General features: G+C 55.9%; 1 protein-coding gene across 3 annotated transcripts in view; it reads left to right on the plus strand.

Annotated features, from left to right (window-relative positions):
• The window catches only part of ZFAT (zinc finger and AT-hook domain containing), a 330215-nt gene that overhangs the window by 110584 nt on the left and 199134 nt on the right, over positions 1 to 20497 (plus strand). For 2 of the 3 annotated variants that reach the window (XM_062187951.1, XM_062187953.1), the window contains exon 1: positions 18128 to 18335. The exons of the other annotated variant lie outside the window; for it this stretch is intronic. In XM_062187951.1, the coding sequence (XP_062043935.1) occupies positions 18317 to 18335 (19 nt within the window). In that variant the 5' untranslated portion in view covers positions 18128 to 18316. Of the gene's footprint in view, positions 1 to 18127; positions 18336 to 20497 lie in introns of those variants that run through there. 3 annotated transcript variants of the gene reach the window in all.

A 20497-nucleotide genomic window follows, 5' to 3' on the forward strand; every position in this document is an offset into this window, starting at 1 on the left:
TTCACCTGTTGCTGTGCGACTGCTCATCTTCTCCCCCCAGAACCCAGTGTGTGCTTCTCTGCCCCTGGATTCTGAATATGGTCGTGGAACTTGCTTTGGCCAGTGGGACGGTAGGAGAGCCTTGGAAAACCACTGGACGTTTCTGTTCAGCCCCCTGTTTGCTGCTTCCGTCGCCACTCGGAGGATGGGCCGAGGGAAGTCATGCCCTTGGGGGGGACATGGAGCCCACTTAAAAGAAGAGTTGCCGCCGCTAAGGGGCCCCGGCTGGGGGCAGAGTTCCCTTTCAATCCGCACCTGCGTGAGCAGACCTCCCAGAGCCCCGCCCAGATGGTCCAGCCTCAGCCCAGCCCCAGGCCCGGGAGCTACAACAATGAGTAGTTTCTGTGTTAAGCCACCGCGTGCCATGCTGGGCAGTTTGTCTGTGATACAGGCAGCCTTATCTGGTCTCGGGCACCTCTTTCTCAAAGTCCAGCCAAGCAATGTTGGCGTCTTGGCCATTTCACTGGGTGAACATAAGTAGCCCAGCTACCCCTCCATGATGCAACCCACACATCCTTAGCCAAAACTTCAGTGCACGGAGCATGTTCGTGAAAGCAAGTTTGAAACGTGGCTAAAAGGATCTTTTTTTCACTTTCTCTTATTTTTATCACGTGCCCGCACAATTTTGGTTAAACCCATGTCCTAGGGGCTGGCTATGTAGTATAGAAGATAAAGCTACCACCTGCAGCACCGCCATATGGGTGCTGGTTTGAGTCCTGGCTGCTCCACTTCCAATCCAGCTCCCTGCTAATGTGCCTGGGAAAGCAGTGGGAGATGGCCCAAGTTCTTGGGTCCCTGTACCCACATGGGAGACCTAGTGAAGCTCCTGGCTCCTGGCTTCAGCCTGGCCCAGCCCTGGCCATTACAGCCATTTGGGGGAATGAACCAGTGAATAGATCTCTCTCTCTCTTTCTCTGCCTCTGTCTCTCTGTAATCTGCCTTTCAAATAAATAAATCAATCTTAAAAACAAAAATGAAAAACCGTGTCCTGAATTTGCTGTGATAGGCTGCGTGAGGTCTGTTTTCCGCATTTGTTTGGGCATGTCTATAAAGTATAGACTGTCTTTCTTTTTAAAAATATTTATTTAAGGCTGGCATTGTGGCATAGTGGGTTAAGCAGCCACCTGTGATGCTGGCATCCCATGTGGGTGCAGGTTCGAGTCCCAGCTGCCCTACTTCTGACCCAGCTCCCTGCTAATGTGCCTGGGAAAGCAGCAGAAGATGGTCTTGGCCCCTGCACCCACGTGAGACCCTTCTCCTTCTTTGTAAACTCTGCCTTTCAAATAAATAAATTTTAATTTTTTAAAATTTGTTTAAAAATGAGAGTTAGAGAGAAAGAGAGATCTTCCATCTTCTGGTTCACTCCCCAAATGGCTGCAACAGCCAGGGCTAGACTAGACTGAAGCCTGGAGTCAGGAGCTTCTTCTAGGTCTCCCATGTGAGTACAGAGGCCCAAGCACTTGAGCCATCTTCTGTTGCTTTCCCAGGCACATTAGCAGAGAGCTGGATCAGAAGTGGAGCAGCTGGGACTTGAACAGGCACCCATATGGGATGCCAGTGTTGCAGGTAGTGGCTTAACTCACTACACCGCAATGTCGGCTCTATGTTTTCTTTTCCTATAACACAATTCTCCTAAGAAGAATATTTAACAATTGTTTTAAACTTTTGAATATGATAATTAGTGTGTCACATGTTGCTATAATTTCAAAACTGAAAATACTTATCTATTTTATTTCATCTCTCATTTTTTTAAAAAAAATCTAGAATGAACAGGTAAATGAAAAAATTGAATTAATTATAAAAATTAAAGGAACTAGAGATATGCTGTTATTTATAACTTTTTCAGCATAGGCACTTTGATGTGTGTGTGCACAGGTTAATTTTAATATAGGGGCCAGTCCTGTGGCACAGCAGGTTAAGCCTTTGCCTGCAATGCTGGCATCTCATATGGGCCCCCTTTCAGGTCCTGGCTGTACCAGTTCCAATCCCGCTCCCTGTTAGTGTGCCTGGAAAGCAATGGAAGATGGCCCAAGTCCTTGGGCCCCTGCACCCATGTGGGCGACCAGGATGAAGCTCCTGCTTCTGCCGGGTCTCAGCCCTGGCCATTGCGGCCATTGGATAGTGACTCAGTGGATGGGAGATCTCTCTCTTTCTCCTTCTCTCTCTGTATTTCTGCCTTTCAAATACATACATCCATACATACATACGTCTTTTAAGAAATGATTTTAATATAGACCCTAACATTTCAATATTTGAAAGCCTTGTTCAGGAATGCAGGCGTACTGTTATGATTCACTTTTTATAGAAAAACTTTATAAAAAGTTCTTTTTTTTTTTTTTTTTGGACAGGCAGAGTTAGACAGTGAGAGAGAGACAGAGACAGAGAGAAAGTTCTTCCTTCCGTTGGTTCACCCCCCAACTGGCTGCTACAGCCGGCACGCTGCACGGATCTGAAGCCAAGAGCCCAGTGCTTCCTCCTGGTCTCCCATGCAGGTGCAGGGCCCAAGCACTTGGGCCATCCTCCACTGCCTTCCCGGGCCAAAGCAGAGAGCTGGACTGGAAGAGGAGCAACTGGGACAGAACCGGCGCCCCAACTGGGACTAGAACCCGGTGTGCCAGCATCGCAAGGCGGAGGATTAGCCTGTTAAGCCACGGCGCTGGCCAGTTCTCAATTCTTATACTGAGGATGTTGGCTCGGGTCAGGATCTTGTGCAGGCACAGCTGCCCTGGCATGGCGGGGTACAGGGCCAGGGGCGTGACACTCATACCCTCCAGAGTGCTGCCTTGGACTTAGAGCTGGGGGCTTTGCTAGTCTGACATATCAGAGTGCCCAGGCTTGGTGCCTGGCTCTGGTGCCTTCCTGCAGCTTCCTGTCAGTGCAAACCCTGGAAGGCAGCAGAGAATGGTTCTAGTGGGTGGGTCCCTGCCACCCACATGGGAGACCTGCATTGAGCGTCTGGCCCAGTCCAATCCTTTCTCTCAGCCCATCAAATAAATACAGAAATGAAAATTTGAAAATGAAGTTTCAGGCTGGCACCGCGGCTCACTAGGCTAATCCTCCACCTGTGGCGCTGGCACCCCGGGTTCTAGTCCCAGTTGGGGCGCCGGTTCTGTCCCAGTTGCTCCTCTTCCAGGCCAGCTCTCTGCTGTGGCCCGGGAGGGCAGTGGAGGATGGCCCAAGTGCTTGGGCCCTGCACCCGCATGGGAGACCAGGAGGAAGCACTGGGCTCCTGGCTTCAGATCAGCGAGATGCGCCAGCCATAGCGGCCATTTGGGGGGTAAACCAGTGGAAAGAAGACTTCTCTCTCTCTCTCTCTCCAACTCTGCCTGTCAAAAAAAAAAAAAAAATAGAAAATGAAGTTTCATTGGGACGCAGCCACATGCATTTATTTACATGTCACCTTGGTCTGCTTGTACAAAGTCAGAGAAAGGTAGTCCCAGCAGACACCCCGTGGCCTGCAGAACTGGAAATGTTAACTATTTGGCCTTTTACAGAAAAAGATTGCTGATCACTGACACAGATGGAAACCTTAGTTTCTATTCATGTTACTTCTAAAAAAAAAAGCAAAAACAAAAACCCCATTCATTCTGAAGTCATCAAACTGGTTTGACTGGTGTTTTATAACTTGTGAAATAAGTGGCACTTTCGAAAGCATTTCCATGGGCCGGTACTGCGGATGCAGTACCGAGATCCCATATGGGTGCCGGTTCGAGTCCCAGCTGCTCCACTTCTGATCCAGCTCTGTGCTGTGGCCTGGGAAAGCAGTAAAAGATGGCCCAGGTCCTTGGGCCCCTGCACCCACGTGGGAGACCCAGAAGAAGCTCCTGGCTCCTGGCTTCAGGTTGACCAGGTCTGGCTCTTGCAGCCATTTGAGGAGTGACCCAGTGGATGGAAGATCAATTTCTCTATCTGTCTATTTCTCTCTCTGCCTCTGACTCTCTGTAACTCTGCCTTCAAATAAATAAGTAAATCTTAAAAACAAAAGCATTTCCTTCTGCAGGGTTTTTGAAGTTTGTTTTAACCCTTCAAAGTCTGTAGAGATCCTAAGGGAAAACATTTCTGTAAGAGGAGGGGGGCAGGGGTCTCCTCATGGCCAGAGAGGGAGAAAGCAGAGGCGGGAGATGGGACACCATGGCTGCTGGGCCCACTCCCTTGTCCTCTTCCTCCCTCTGGTCGCACGCACAGCAGCTCCTTCTGCCTCAGGGCCTTTGCACCAGCCCTTCCTACTGCCTGCATCCCTCTCCTCTTGATGCCCACCTCGCTGGCTCCTTCTTATCACACAGGTTTAAGCTCTCAAGCGTCCCTGCTTGCAGAACCCACCCCTCTCCAGAGAACCACACCCCTCCTGCTGCAGTAGTGTCACTCCCTAGGTGAAACTACCTCATGCTTGTTTAGTGCCAGTCGTTGCAGACCCCATGAGAGGATTCTCACCTGTCTCATTCATCACTGGATCCCCAATGCCTAGGCGCTGTCTGGGGCATCCTGGGTTCCAGAGGACGAGAATAAGTGAAGTAATGGAATGAGTTGAATCCACTAGGGAGTTCATTCCATTGATTGATTAATTAACAGAATGGATTAATGAGAAATTACTGGCCAAATGGTCACCACTGAGCCCTAGGTCTCTGCTTCTCTCCCTGCTGAGCCACACAGCGGACGGCTGCAGGCAGGATTTGTTGTTTACGAGAAGAGAGAGCCACACACAGCATGGATCGCACGACAGAGAGGGCTCCAGGTGCCCATCCTGCCTTCTGGAATTCCCGTCCCACCTTTGAAACTTCCAGTACTGACAGCATGCCCCCTGTGTGCCAGGTGCTGGGACTTGTGCGCCAGGGGAGCATTCCAGTCTGGAGAGGAAGTCACGGGCAACGGTGACATGTGGGAGGGGGCCCTAGAGCATGCCCAGGAGTCCTACGGGGGACATCAGCTCCAACCTGCCGGGACAGGGAGAGAGAGCAGGGCCGATATGCGGCTGTCTTCACCAGTCAGGCAGCAGGGGTGCCTCAGGGACCTTGCGGGTGCAGGGGGAACAGAGGTGAAGCTGCAGGACACTCAGCGGAGAGGTGAACTGGCCACTGGCCACCATCCCTGGGCAGCAGGGTGGGCTTGGACAGCAGAGGAGGGGTGCAGCCGCTCATCCCCTGCCACATTGTCGCTCTACCCTGGGCACAGGCAGCTCCCTTTAAAGGCTTCGGGCCTGTGCTGGATAACCTGGCCCGCAGGTGCCATAGCTGACGGCAGAAACACATGTTGGGTCCAAGGAGGTTCCTGGGACGTGGACACCCAGGGCTGGGGACCAGGCAAGTCCTAGACTATCCAGGACATGTTGGTCACCAGCAGCAGGCTGCTGTCTAGCCCGTCCACACGGCTGTGGTCCTAGTGGTTTATTCTGACAGTGAAACCCTTGTGTTGTGCTTTAGTAGAGAGTGTCTGCCCTGTGTCCCCATGCCCCTGCCAGCCCAGCCTGTGGCCAGGTGAACAAAGCCTGGCTGAGATGTGCAGTAGCAGCCCGTGGGGGTATCCCCGCACAGACAGCCTGGCGTGGCGTAGCGTGGCGTGATGGAAAATTAGTCACCTCTTAAGGTGAGACTGTTGAGAAATAACTGGCAACACTTGAGGCTCCCAAGGCCACATTTCTCTGAAGGCTGTTGGTTTTCTCTGGGTTGTTGCAGCATCAGTCTCTGAGCCAGGTGCTGCAGGGGCTTCATAAATGTGGGGTTTGGGCTGTGCAGCCTGTTAGAGGCAGACATGGGCATTGGCTGAGCTGCTCTGAATTGAGGGAGGTGACTGATCCCAGAGGCCCAGCCCCTAGCCCCCAGACCCGTGGCCTGCCCAGTTCAGGGAAAAGGTGCTCAAAGGGTATTTCCGGTTGGATTCAGCCAAGGGTGGATGCTGGCAGGAGAACGCGAGGCAGGAGGAGAGCCAGGCCTGGACGTTTCTGCAGTGCTCTCCCTCTCTGTGAGGTTGTGGGGGCCGTGGCATGTCTGCCACCTGGGTGAGGGTGGCCTCTCCTGTGCAGTTGCCTTCCTGGTGCTGGGAGCCCGTAAGTGCTTTCCCCCCTCCGCAGGCCTGGGCTGGGGAGTGGGCGCTGAAGTGCTGTGTTTGTCTCTTTGGCTTCCTTAAACCAGGGCCTCTCTCTCTCTCTCTCTCTCTCTCTCTCTCTCAGAGTTAAGATACAGCACTCCTATCTGCTGGTTTACTCTCCAGATCCCTGCCATGGGCAAGGTTGAGCCAGGGCTGAATGTGGGAGCCAGGATCTCCATCCAGGTCTCCCCTGGGTGGCAGGAACCCAGCCATCTGAGCCATCACCACTGGTTTTCAGGGTCTGAAGTCTGCTGACTCTCAAACAGGACAGCGGCTTCCTAACAAGCACCTTAGCTGTGGGGCCAAACGCCAGCCCCGCACACTGTAGAGTATCTTCAGTAAGCTCTGCGTACGTTTCCCAGTTGGAAGTGAGTGCCTTCTGTGTCCTGCAGGGGCCTGATGCTAAGAAGCTGAGCGGTGCGGTGAGAGGAAAAGGCCTGGTGCTTGATCTCTGATGTACTGACTGCAGCGGGTTGACCACATGCTCCATCAGAGTCGCCGACCCTCTAGGATCCACTGAGCAGAGTTCATAGCTGTCTCTTGGGGGCTGTGTATTAATTGGCTTGGGCTGACTTAGCAAGTACCAAAGACTGGGTAGCTTCAACAACAGAAATGTATTTTTTCATGGCTCTGGAGGCAGAATGTCCAAGTTCAAGGTTGGTTTTATCCTGCGGCTTCCCTAGTGGAGACGGGCCACCTTCTCTCTGCATCTTACACGGTCCTGCCTTTGTGCATGTCTGTGTCCTAATATCGTCTTGTGAGGACAGCAGGGCCCACGCGTATGAACTCCTCTCACCTGAATGACCTCTTTAAAGGACGCATGTCCAAATGCAGTCACTTTCAGGGGGGCTGGGGGTCAGGAGGGCGCAGGCCACCTAGGAACAGGCCGTAAGCACCCCAGGGCTGGGAACCGTGCGCTTCGTAGCTCTTTGTTGCCAGTGGTCCTGATTCCTGTTGTCACTCACTGCTCATCTTAAAGTCCCACGTCCCTCACTCAGCTTCCTCATCTGTAAGACGAGGGGGGCTCCCGGCCTGGGTTTCACTCACCCCGAGGCCCACACCCTCTTGGCTCCATTCCTGTTTGTCTTTTGGGCAGCTGTGCTTCCGTCATGATCTGAGCAGCTGTCTCCACAACATAAGCTGCGGGTCACAAGGGGCCGGCCGGTGAGAGCTCCTGCAGGCGTCTCTTTTTGCCTGGAACGGGGTGGGGGGACGACCCAAAACACCACTGAATGATGCTGGTGGAGGAGGGTCACCTTGGGTTACAGCACGGTGGGCCCTGGTTTCCCATATCCTTGTCCCCGCTCGTGACCACAGATCCTCATGGCCAGCAGGCTCGGTCTCACTACTGTGCCTTTGCCCAGGCTGTCCCCTTCTGCCTGAAGCACTGTCTAGATAGAGTCCCCAAGTCCCCCAGAAGAACCTTGTCTGTGCCCTAGGGGACCACAGCCTGGGGCTGTGTGCCTTGCCCTGAAGCTCCTCTCTGCTCCCTGCGCTGAATTACACTCTTCTTATGCCCCACTCCCGTAGCTGGGCCCCAGAATGGGGAGCGCAGATCCTGGCCTGCACTTGTGCCTCCGCAGAGAACAATTCTGGCTTTCTGTAGGCATTCCACAAACGCCTAAGGAATGAACCAACCAGCCGGCTCCCTTTTCCTAATGAATTCCCACCCCCACCCCCACCCCCAGTGTTACTCAGCTCAAGGCCGGCCGCTGTTTCACTTCCTTGCACTGAACTGTCAGCTCCCTACCGACTTCCTCAGCCACGTGGGCTCAGGGAGAGGGCCTGGGGAGGTGAGTTTGTCTCTGCTGCTGGCCTGCAGGGGCTCCCAGGGTCAGCAGGGAGGGCAGGTGCGGTAACAGGTGTGGAAGGGGTTGTGGGAGTCGCTCGCCTGCGTGGGACGTGGATTGGTTCCAGGAGGAAGGAGAGCAGCAGGGGGAGAAGTGTGCTGCGGGCAGGGTTTAGACACAGGCAAACACCCCGAGTCGTTAAAAGACCTGGAATCCTGAGACGTGGCGAGCTGTCAGAGGGGGCGCAGCTTGTGTGGTTTGAGACAAAGCATGCGGTGCTACACACAGAGGAGCAGCACGCTCACTTCCTCCGTGCTGTCTGCCTCCCCCCACCTACCTGGTACATGCGGGATTACAAAACAAAACAAATAGCCCCTCCTCTCCACCACGCATGTGCAGAAGAGAGCCTGGGCTAACCATGACCTCAGCACAGTCACTCAACCCCTCTCACCCTCTGTTGTCTCATCTTTAGCACAGGCTTCTCACTCCTGCCCTTCCCTACCGGACGGGCGGGCAGCGTGCAGGCTGCGTGGGATGGAAGGGTGTGGAAAACGCCAGGAGGCTGGGCTACGCAATCGTACCTTTCATTTTATTCCGTTTCACTGCCACCCACTTTGGCAGCAGCAGCTCTCTGCCACACAGCCTGGGCCTGCCGTGGTCGCACAGCTGAACCAGGAGCAGACCTGGATATTGGCCAGGGGATCCCGGTGAAAAGTGCCTGCTTACCGCCAGCTCCCGTGTCCCCTGTGGCTCCTGTTAGCCGAGCAGCCTTCCCCGGGTTGTCCTTGGTGCCATTTGCTTTTGTTGCTTCCTTCTTTCAGAGAGGAAGACAGGCTCCCCGTCTGACCTTCCCGGTCCAAGTCCTAGCCACCCTCAGACCTCAGGCAAGTTTCTCCTTTTACCTTCAGTCAACATTCTTTGGTTGCAAGACAGCTTGGAGTTCACCCAAGGTCTACTGTATTCCTCTGTTGCTTCTTAGGACTGTATCCTCCCCATAAATGGATACAGAGACCCTCAGAACCCTCCCCCAGATGGAAATCCTAGCTATCTACTGCTGCTCAACACACCACCCCCATGATCAACTGCTGTCTCTCCTCTGGGCTGCAAAGTTTTGCACTGCACAGAGTAGCGGAGGTCGCCACGAGGCTGCACTGGGAATAGCGGGGACCTGCTGTCCCGGCCACCCCTTCCCCTCTGGGCCTCTCTCCATGCGGCTCCCCACCACCTGGCAGGGCAGCTTGAGCTTCCTTACAGCATAGAGGCTGACATTCCAATGGAATGGAGGCCACATTCCAATGGCCATGCTTGTCCACCTTCTGCTTGGTCGTGTCCTGTTGTTTGTGCGCCACACCAGTCTGTGGCGCATTGGTCAAAGCAAGTCACATGGCCAGGCCCAAAGTCAGCGGCACAGGGGCCTCTGCCTGGGTGTGACGGCAGGGAGACTTGGCTCACTGGGGACTGCCCACGATACCTTGCTTTTCTGCTGGCCTTCACAACAAGGGCACGGCAAGCTCCTCTATGGCTTGGGTTTGGCCGATTCAGGTGACAACATCTCGTGTTTTCTTTCTGCAGGTTTCCTCCTCTCTGCTTCCCAAGGAGCTTCAGCAGGAGTGGCCAGCCCCCCTCCCAAGACCTGCAGGCTCCTTTGCACCTGCGTGGGACCTCCCTGAGGGCTTCCTACTTTTCTGTGAAGGCTCCAGTACTCTAATCATGCTCTTGTCTTTCTGTTCATGGGAGCCTAGTTTACTCCCCTCTCCCCACTCATTTGAAGATGTGGAAATCCACAGACTTCAAGGCTGCTTTTCTAAGCTAGCAGTTGGTGGCAGCCCTTGGATCTCAATGTGGCCTATGAGCAAGGTTCTCCCTTACTCACGCTGCCGTGTGTTGCTGTTGGTCCTCAAATGGACCCAGGCCACTTGGCCCGAAAACCAGCACCACCACAGCGTCAGCCATGCTCTCGGCACTGCCCTCTCACTCCCCTCCCATGACCCCTTCCTCCTGGGGTCGGCACCTCTTGCCCAGAAGAGCAGAGTACGGAGGTGGTTCATTCAACAGCACAGAGCTACTGAGCGGGAGAACTAGGAGCGGAACCCCGACACTGGGTCTGCAGACCACCGTCCTCCCTTCTCGGAAGAGGCAGCGTGTGCTTTGGTAAAGCGCTGCGAAATTTCCAAAGGATGGTGGGTGAAAAGCGAATGCCCCGGTGAGCCAGGTCTCCGGGCCCAGATGCCATCTAAGTGTCTGCTCTCACCAGTTTTTCTCGCCGTTTTCCGGGACTCTCTGCACACAGGAGTATGTTCATGTCCTGTAGCAGCCGTTCCCAAAGGGTGGCCTGCTGTCCACGTTGCCTGCACCCTGCTTGTTCACTCCCTGCTTATGTTGCAGTGCACCCTGTGTCCCTGTATGGTAACCTTATTCTTTCAAGGACCTGCATCCTGTTGCCATGTATATAGCTGAACACTTTCCTTCAACCAGCCATCTTGTCACCCACACCATATACCCACATGGTTTTTAAATCTTTTTCTTCTCTATTCTGAACATCTGAAAGCTTATAAGACTGCTACAAAATAAGTGTTTAAGCTACCTATTGCTCCTTTTCCTCACCTGTGCTCACCCCCAGAGTCGACCCCTCGCCCATCTTTCTCGCTCCATCCTTTCTTCCTTCCACATCTGTTTATTGAGTTCTGGCTGTGGGGCTGACACTGCTAGGTCCTGGGAGCTCTCCTGGTTTTCCGTCTTTGTTGCTGGAAGCCAAGGTTACCCTCCTTTATTTCCCTCATAGCCTTCTACTCCTAAAAGAAAATTTCTTGCCCTTATAAGTCTGGGTATCCCCCCCCCCAAACTATTTAAATCCCTCTTGTGAATCAAAGCTTAAAATGTTACAAATAAAACTTTCTTGAACATTTGCACTAATTATCCTGTTTCAATATAACTATGAATGGATTTTTTTCTTTTTTAAGACTTATTATTTGATAAGCAGAGCTACAGACAGAGAGGGAAGAGAGAGGGAGATGCAGAGAGAGTGGTCTTCTATTCTCGGGTTCACTACCCAAATGGCATGATGACCAGGGCTGGGTCAAGTTGAAGCCAGGAGCCAGGAGCTTCATCTGGGTCTCCCTTGTGGGTGCAGGGGCCCAAGCACTTGGGCCTTGTTCCACTGCTTTCCCAGGACATTAGCAGGGAGCTGGATCAGACGTGGAGCAGCCAGAACTTGAACCTCCATCCATACAGGATGCTGGCATCACAGGAGGTGGCACAGCACCAGCCCCGACTTGACTTTCAAATGCTGCAAACACCTTGAGAACACAGAAGGTTCTACTGCACCCGTACCTGGGCCTGTTTGTAAAATGCATTTCCATGGACAGGACCCATTTCTCACCTCTGTAAAACTTATTTATGAAGTTTTCCAGGCACAGAAGGGAAAGATGATCTTTCTCGGGGGCCCTGAAGTCACAGCCTCTGGACCACTGACTTCCGGGTTCTTGACTGGGACACAGAATCCTCCAAGGTGACTCATGGCAGCAGGTGTTTGCTGCAGACCGAGCTCGACTGTTGTGTCAACAGGACTCAGAAGTTCTTGCAATCCTCACTGCGATGTGCTGTAAGTTTTCAGAACCTCATGTTCTGCGTCAGCTCGCGATGACTGGCATTATGTATTCTTTGCATGTCATTGTAAACAGCAGGGTCACGCAGCAGCTTAAGCTGTCAGCTGGTTTCCCAGCACCTCTGGCTAATCCATAGCTTGCGACACAAATTACTAAGCTCTCTACCTGCCCCTTCGGAGTCCTGACCTGCCTCTTTCTGGTCTTGACACAGTTCCCACTCCATGTGGAAATCTTTGACTAACTCATAATAAGCCTTCCTGCCTTTCCCAAGGAAGGCCGTTTCAGGTAGACAGAGAGAGTTTCGAGTAAGAAACAGAACCTCATACATACAAAACTCACCTGCTTATTAAAATAGCCTATTTTTATCCTTCTTTGAATCGCGACTAGCTTTGTAATTATAGTTATATGCATATTTTTGCACACATATTAGCTTTTCTCCCTAATGATTAAGGGCTTCTGACTTTTCCTAACCCACTTGCAGAGCCTCAACGACAGCTGTACTGGTGTTCTTGGTGGTATTTGTATTGTCTTGGTGGTATGTACACTGTCTTGGTGGTATGTACACTGTCTTGGTGGTATGTGCATTGTCTTGGAGGTATGTATACTGTCTTGGTGGTACGTACACTGTCTTAGTGGCATGTACACTGTCTTGGTGGCATGTACACTGTCTTGGTGGTACGTACACTGTCTTGGTGGCATGTACACTGTCTTGGTGGTCCGTGCACTGTCTTGGAGGTATGTATACTGTCTTGGTGGCATGTACACTATCTTGGTGGCATGTACACTGTCTTGGTGGTACGTGCACTGTCTTGGTGGCATGTACACTGTCTTGGTGGCATGTACACTGTCTTGGTGGTACATGCACTGTCTTGGTGGCATGTACACTGTCTTGGTGGCATGTACACTGTCTTGGTGGTACGTGCACTGTCTTGGTGGCATGTACACTGTCTTGGTGGTACGTACACTGTCTTGGTGGCATGTACACTGTCTTGGTGGTACGTGCACTGTCCCAGTCTGGTTGCAGGGAGCCTCCTTTGCAGCTGGCTCCTCTGTGCCTTCAGCAGGGCCCAGCATGCTCTTAGACATGGGGCGGGCTTTCTGTCCACAGCAGCGTGTCTTGGGCCATTCCAATGTTCTCTTACTCCCACATTTAAGCAGGCTGGCTACTACTAATAGTACTAATACTACTACTAGCAAACAGTACTGAGAGCAGTGTTTGGGCACTGAGGGTGCACCCAGGCATGCTGCAGGTAGACAGGTGAAGAGATGGACTCACTGACTTTGGCAGGGACAGGTAAAGATGTCACTTCCCAAGCCCCTGATTACAGTCACGGTGAGACCAGTTACAAAGCTCTAACATTACTATATCCTTTTCTTTTACACAATATTTTTTTTATTTGACAGAGTTATGGATAGTGAGAGAGGGAGACAGAGAGAAAGGTCTTCCTTCTGTTGGTCCACTCCCCAGATGGCCACTATGGTTGGAGCTGTGCCAATCCGAAGCCAGGAGCCAGGTGCTTCTTCCCGGTCTCCCATGTGGGTGCAGCGGCCCAAGCACTTGGGCCATCCTCCATTCCACTCCCGGGCCACAGCAGAGAGCTGTACTGGAAGAGGAGCAACCGGGACTAGAACCCAGCGCCCATATGGGATGCTGGCGCCGCAGGCGGAGGATTAAGCAAGTGAGCCATGGCGCTGGCCCCTTACACAATATTTTTTTAAAAAAGATTTATTTATTCTGAAAGTTAGAGACAGAGAGATCTATCAGCTCATTCACTCCCCTGATGGCTACAACAGCCAGCACTGGGCAGGCCAAAGCCAGGAGCTTCATCTGGGCCTCCCGTGTGGGTGCAGGGGCCCACACATTTGGGTCATCTTCTGCTGCTTTTCCATGTTATTAGCAGGGAGTGGATTTGGAAATGCAGCAGCCAGGACTCGAACCGGTGCCCACACGGGTTGCCGCTGTCACAGGTAGTGGCTGTATCTGCTATGCCACAACATTGGCCCCTACACAATTTTAAATGGATTTTTTTTCCCTACAATGTGCCTATTTAGATTTTTACTCTTAAATTGTGTGACAATCCCCACTTCTGATGTTATCGTCATTGTGTGACTTAAAACCCATTATTTTGAGGCCACCCTAGATATCCTTTATCAAAACCTACTTTCAAGAAAGCATCTGTGGCACAGTGGGCTAAGCCTCTACTTGTGATGCCTGCCTCCCACGTGGTTGCTGGTTCAAGTCCGCTGCTCCACTTCTGATCCAGTTCCCTGCTGATGACCTGGGAAAAACAGCAGAAGATGGACCAAGTGCTTGGGCCCCTGCACCCATGTGGGAGACCCATATGAAACTCCTGGCTCCCGGCTTTGGCTTGGCCCAGCCCCAGCCATTGCAGTCATCCGAGGAGTGAACCAGCAGATGGAAGATCTCTCTCCCCAAGTCTTTCAAATATATTTTTAAGAAAGCATCTTATGAAATTATGGAGTGAACTACTGTTTTCAGGCAAATGCCATCTGTCACATAGCTACTAGGTGTAATTATAAAATTATGGGTACAAACATTAAATTATGCATCTGAGTTACATAACTAGAAGCTGTTTCAGGTTGGTAACGTTGTTGACACAAAGCCCTTCACAGGCGGGCCTCCTGGGGCTGTCTACCCTGCACCCTGGGCCAGTCGGGGCGCCGAGCCCTGCTAGGAGTCACCACCGCAGAGGATGTCATCACCTGTGTAATCCTGGGTGCTCCATGTGTAATTCCACGAATGCTTTCTCATTAATTGAAGGCAATTTGAAATACTGCTGGCAGATGAGAAGAATAAAGATGACTGTTGATTGAAAATGTGCAAATCCCATGGCAAGATGCTCCTGGAGCCAGCTGCAGACCCATCCTGCCTGGGCGGACCTGGACCTCCTGCCCTGCCAAGGGCTCCGCTGGGACTTCCAGCAGCCTGCAGCCAGGACAGCTGTCAGTCACCAGCTGCTCAGTAACTGAGGCGGGCCCAGAAATGGACAAGAGAAGAGCCGGTCCACCCGGCACCCACAGTCCAGTTCCTCTCACTTCAATATTCTGATGTAAACGGTTGTAGACAAATATGAAGTCGCTCCGTTTCCAAACATCACAACAGGCAGGAGCGATCAATGCGTCTGCTAATCAATAAATCGCATTTAAATGCTGCTTCCAGAAGAGCAACCAGCCACAGAACCAATGTTGTCAGCAACCCCGGTTTCCGGAAAATAGTGGTTATTGTAAACATTGACGGGTGGAAGAGGAAAGGCAGTCCACGCAGTTCACTTCCAAACGGGACTCGGCGGGCCCACCTTCCCTGTGCCGGGGTGCAGCGGCCGGCAGCACCAAGCCCTGGCCGATTCCAGCGTGCACTGGGCACCTCGCACCTTGCCCACCAGGTGACCAGTGTGCATCACACCCGGCCCGCTGGATCTGGTGTGTCCACGGACACCGCCCCGCCGGATCTGGTGTGTCCACGGACACCACCCTGCCGGACCTGGTGTGTCCACGGACACCGCCCCGCTGGATCTGGTGTGTCCACGGACATCTGTCCAGCTGGATCTGGTGTGTCCACGGACACCGCCCCGCCGGACCTGGTGTGTCCACGGACACCGCCCCGCCGGATCTGGTGTGTCCACGGACATCTGTCCAGTTGGATCTGGTGTGTCCACGGACACCCGTCCAGTTGGATCTGGTGTGTCCGCGGACACCCGCCCCGCCGGACCTGGTGTGTCCACGGACACCCGCCCCGCCGGACCTGGTGTGTCCACGGACATCTGTCCAGCTGGATCTGGTGTGTCCGCGGACACCCGCCCCGCCGGATCTGGTGTGTCCGCGGACACCGCCCCGCCGGATCTGGTGTGTCCGCGGACACCCGCCCCGCCGGACCTGGTGTGTCCACGGACATCTGTCCAGCTGGATCTGGTGTGTCCACGGACACCGCCCCGCCGGATCTGTGTGTCCACGGACATCTGTCCAGCTGGATCTGGTGTGTCCACGGACACCGCCCCGCCGGATCTGGTGTGTCCGCGGACACCGCCCCGCCGGATCTGGTGTGTCCACGGACATCTGTCCAGCTGGATCTGGTGTGTCCACGGACACCGCCCAGCAGGATCTGGTGTGTCCGCGGACACCGCCCCGCCGGATCTGGTGTGTCCGCGGACATCAGTCCAGCTGGATCTGGTGTGTCCACGGACACCGCCCCACCGGATCTGGTGTGTCCACGGACACCCGCCCAGTTGGATCTGGTGTGTCCACGGACATCTGTCCAGCCGGATCTGGTGTGTCCACGGACACCGCCCCGCCGGATCTGGTGTGTCCGCGGACACCGCCCCGCCGGATCTGGTGTGTCCGCTGACACCGCCCCGCCGGATCTGGTGTGTCCGCGGACATCTGTCCAGCTGGATCTGGTGTGTCCACGGACACCGCCCAGCAGGATCTGGTGTGTCCGCGGACACCGCCCCGCCGGATCTGGTGTGTCCACGGACATCTGTCCAGCTGGATCTGGTGTGTCCACGGACACCGCCCAGCAGGATCTGGTGTGTCCACGGACACCCGCCCAGTTGGATCTGGTGTGTCCGCGGACACCGCCCCGCCGGATCTGGTGTGTCCACGGACATCTGTCCAGCTGGATCTGGTGTGTCCACGGACACTGCCCCGCCGGATCTGGTGTGTCCGCGGATACCCACCCTGCCGGATCTGGTGTGTCCGCGGACACCCGCCCAGTTGGATCTGGTGTGTCCACGGACACCCGCCCAGTTGGATCTGGTGTGTCCGCGGATACCCGCCCCGCCGGATCTGGTGTGTCCGCGGATACCCGCCCCGCCGGATCTGGTGTGTCCGCGGATACCCGCCCCGCCGGACCTGGTGTGTCCGCGGACACCCGCCCCGCCGGATCTGGTGTGTCCACGGACATCTGTCCAGCTGGATCTGGTGTGTCCACGGACACCGCCCAGCAGGATCTGGTGTGTCCGCGGACACCGCCCCGCCGGATCTGGTGTGTCCACGGACATCTGTCCAGCTGGATCTGGTGTGTCCACGGACACCGCCCCACCGGATCTGGTGTGTCCACGGACACCCGCCCAGTTGGATCTGGTGTGTCCACGGACATCTGTCCAGCTGGATCTGGTGTGTCCACGGACACCGCCCCGCCGGATCTGGTGTGTCCGCGGACACCGCCCCGCCGGATCTGGTGTGTCCGCTGACACCGCCCCGCCGGATCTGGTGTGTCCGCGGACATCTGTCCAGCTGGATCTGGTGTGTCCACGGACACCGCCCAGCAGGATCTGGTGTGTCCGCGGACACCCGCCCCGCCGGATCTGGTGTGTCCACGGACATCTGTCCAGCTGGATCTGGTGTGTCCACGGACACCGCCCAGCAGGATCTGGTGTGTCCGCGGACATCTGTCCAGCCGGACCTGGTGTGTCCGCGGACACCGCCCCGCCGGACCTGGTGTGTCCGCGGACACCGCCCCGCCGGATCTGGTGTGTCCGCGGACACCCGCCCCGCCGGACCTGGTGTGTCCACGGACATCTGTCCAGCTGGATCTGGTGTGTCCACGGACATCTGTCCAGCTGGATCTGGTGTGTCCACGGACATCTGTCCAGCTGGATCTGGTGTGTCCACGGACACCGCCCCGCCGGACCTGGTGTGTCCACGGACACCGCCCCGCCGGACCTGGTGTGTCCACGGACACCGCCCCGCCGGACCTGGTGTGTCCACGGACACCGCCCCGCCGGATCTGGTGTGTCCACGGACATCTGTCCAGCTGGATCTGGTGTGTCCACGGACACCGCCCAGCAGGATCTGGTGTGTCCGCGGACATCTGTCCAGCTGGACCTGGTGTGTCCGCGGACACCGCCCCGCCGGACCTGGTGTGTCCGCGGACACCGCCCCGCCGGATCTGTGTGTCCACGGACACCCGTCCAGTTGGATCTGGTGTGTCCACGGACACCGCCCCGCCGGATCTGCCGGGTTAGGGGGATGAGGGGCTGGGGGGGCAGGTGGCTCTGGACCGGACGGAGGCGGGGTGTGCTAAGGACGCCCCGGCTCCAGGACAGGATAAAGGCGAGGCAGGAAGGCCCCGGGGGAGTCGGAGTCCTCCCAGGGCTCGGCGCCCGTGGACCCACAGCAGCGACGGACCTCAGCGGTCCCCACTCGGGTCACCCAGGGACCGCCTTTCCTCCTGTCTCACGGAGCCCCGTCCGTGCCCCGGGCTACCACTGCTCAGCGTCCATTCCAACCGCGAGCAGCTCCATTCCTGACTGGCACACGCTCAGCGCGGCCGCAGTTGTTAGCCCACGTTAGCCCCGGACGCGCGGGGGTCCGGCACGGCCCGCGGTGCGGGGCTCGGACATGCGGGCCCGCCCAGCCGCGGGTCCGCGGGAGCCCACACGGCCAGAAGCGGCCCCGGACCTCGCTCTCCCGAGCCGCCGCCCCGGCCGCCGGGGAGACGCCGCGCCTCACACCCGGACCCCGGGCCTCGCGAGACTCCCTCGGAGCGCGGCCGCCGGCCCGAGCATGCGCACCAGCGCGGCGCAGCGGGCCGGCGCTGGGGGAGGTCGCCCGAGCCGGACGTCCGCTACGCCGACGTCAGCGCCCCGTGGGGAGGAGGGCGAAGACTCCATCCGCCATGTTGGATGCCGCAGATTCGCCATAAGCTCGCCGGCTCTTTTCTTAAAAAATTACAAATAAAAAAGCGAAGCGTCCGCGGGGCGCCGCGCCTTCTCGAGCGGCACGGGAGGGGGCCCGGAAGAGCCCGAGGCTTTTTTTTTCCTCCGACGTGGGGGCGTTGCCATGGAGACGCGGGAGGCAGGTGAGCGGGCTGGGGGTTGGGGCGAGCAGAGGGTGGGGGTGGGGCGGGCGCGGCGCGGCGCGCGGGAAGCCGTTCGGAGCGTGCCGCCGGGCAGCCGCGCGCCGGCCGCGGCGTGGCGGAGGGATCCGCGGCCTAGGCCGCAGGGCGAGCGTGACGGCGTCCTTCGACCGCACGTTCAGTCGCTGGCGGTGTTCCGCCGCCGAGGGGAGGGGGCAAAGGAGCTCCGGGAGAGCCAGGGGAAAGTAGGGCGCGCGCGTGCGCAGGACCGTTTCCAGGGCAACGCGCAGCGCCGGGGCGCAGGCGTCTCAGCGGGCGGGAGGTTCGAATCCCGGAGCTGCCAGCCCGGCCCAAGGAACGCTTGGCTGGGCCTTCTTCGTGCTCGGCCTCGCGTCTTCTCCCCCCCACCACCCATCCCCTTGAAATGGGTAGCCTTCCCTGATCACGACGCCCACTTTCCTGGCCAAGGTGTTTTGGAGGGTCCACATTTCTGCAGCGTTGCTACTGGAAACCCTGCAGCCCTCAGGTTATCCTCTGCTGTCTGCCTGTTGTCCGGTTCTGAGGCTGTCGCGCCCCTCCCTTTGAAGCTGGAATGTCAGGTCACCGCTTCCAGGCAGCCAGCCATTGCCCAACTCCACCTGTGATTAACGCTGGCAGCCACCTTGGGCCCTGACCACCATGTCCTGCTCGGCTGACCTGGCAACTGATCTGTAGGCCGCGAAGGAGGAGCGAAAGTTCAGATAGGTCAGCCTGGTAGTGTTTTTTTTTTTTTTTTAAATTAATTTATGTATTTGAAAGAGTTACAGAGAGCGTCCACCTGCTGACTCACTCCCCAGATGGCCACAATGGCCAGGGTTGGGCCCCGCTGGAGCCAGGAGCCTCATCTGGGTCTCCCACGTGGGTGCAGGAGCCCATACACTTGGGCTGGCTTCTGCTGCTTCTCCCAGGTACATTCGCAGGGAGCTGGGTTGGAAGTGGAGCGGCTGGGACACCCTCCAGTGTCCATATGGGATGCTGGCGACACAGGCAGCCCCTTGACCTGCTACACCACAATGCCAGCTCTGTCGTACAGTTTTCAAATGGCAGTGCCAAGTCCTTAAAAACAAGCTTCCTCCAACCTGGGGTAAAATCCACACCCCTGTGTGCTTGCCTGGTCTGCACCTCCACCCCCTACAACAGTGCCTGGCCCGTAGTCAGTGTTCAGCGTACAGTTAGTGGATGGAAGAATGGGTGAGCTCCCCAGGCCCTCCTGCCCGCATCCGTGGCCTCTTTGCTGGAGCAGAAGTGACCTTTAGGAATTCCCTCCTAGCTTCCTCTCGTGGGCCCACCAAGTCGTGTGCTCAGGCTCTCAGAGGGAGTGTCCCCATGCCGCAGGCTGGAGAGACAGGCGCCACTAGCCGTCCCCCAGGGCCGCCTTCGCCACCTTGGTTCAGAGCATGAACCCCTTTGCCGGCCGGGGTGAAGGATGGTGGGCGTCCAGAGCCTGCCCTCAGCCTGGTATTGTCCCAGGCGTAGGAGTGTGTGCAGTGGACTGGCGGAGGCGTACCCAGGACCAGGGTGGTGCGTGGGGAGGCCCAGACTGTGCCGGCTCACCGCCTTAAAATAATGACTTTTGCATTCAGTGCCACGAGCTGCTGGTGTGGTCCAGACACAGGACTAGCTGCCCAGCTGCCGTCTTGTGGGATTTGCCCAACAGGCTGGAAGGGAACCCTGGGCATATGAGGGGACCTCAAATGGAGTTAAAAGCTAAGGAACAAAAACTCTCAGCCTCCTGCTGCTTACCACAGGCTGTGTATAGAAAGAGGAGGCAGAGTAGACAGGGTGGCAAGACCCAGCATCTGGGCCACCTTCTGCTGCCTTCCCAGGGAGATGGATCAGAATCAGAGTAGCCGGGACTTGAATGGACACTTCTATAAGGGATGCCCATGTTGTAAGTGGTGGCTTAACCTGAACCCCAACCCCAGCCCCATCTGACCCTCTCTAAAACAGTGTTTCCATCTGTACACTGCTGATTTCTTACAGGCATTGACTTGAGAAACTTTTCCTAAAGCATTGGGTATTTCACCATTCTTCTCCCAAGATTGCCATCAATTTGATGTCTGTTCTTGCTCCAGTTTTAGAATTCATGAAAGATCGCTTCTCGGCCTTTCGGCTAAGATCAAGTG

Source organism: Lepus europaeus, chromosome 4 (assembly GCF_033115175.1).
Source record: "Lepus europaeus isolate LE1 chromosome 4, mLepTim1.pri, whole genome shotgun sequence".
In the NCBI taxonomy this organism is placed as follows: Eukaryota; Metazoa; Chordata; class Mammalia; order Lagomorpha; family Leporidae; genus Lepus; species Lepus europaeus.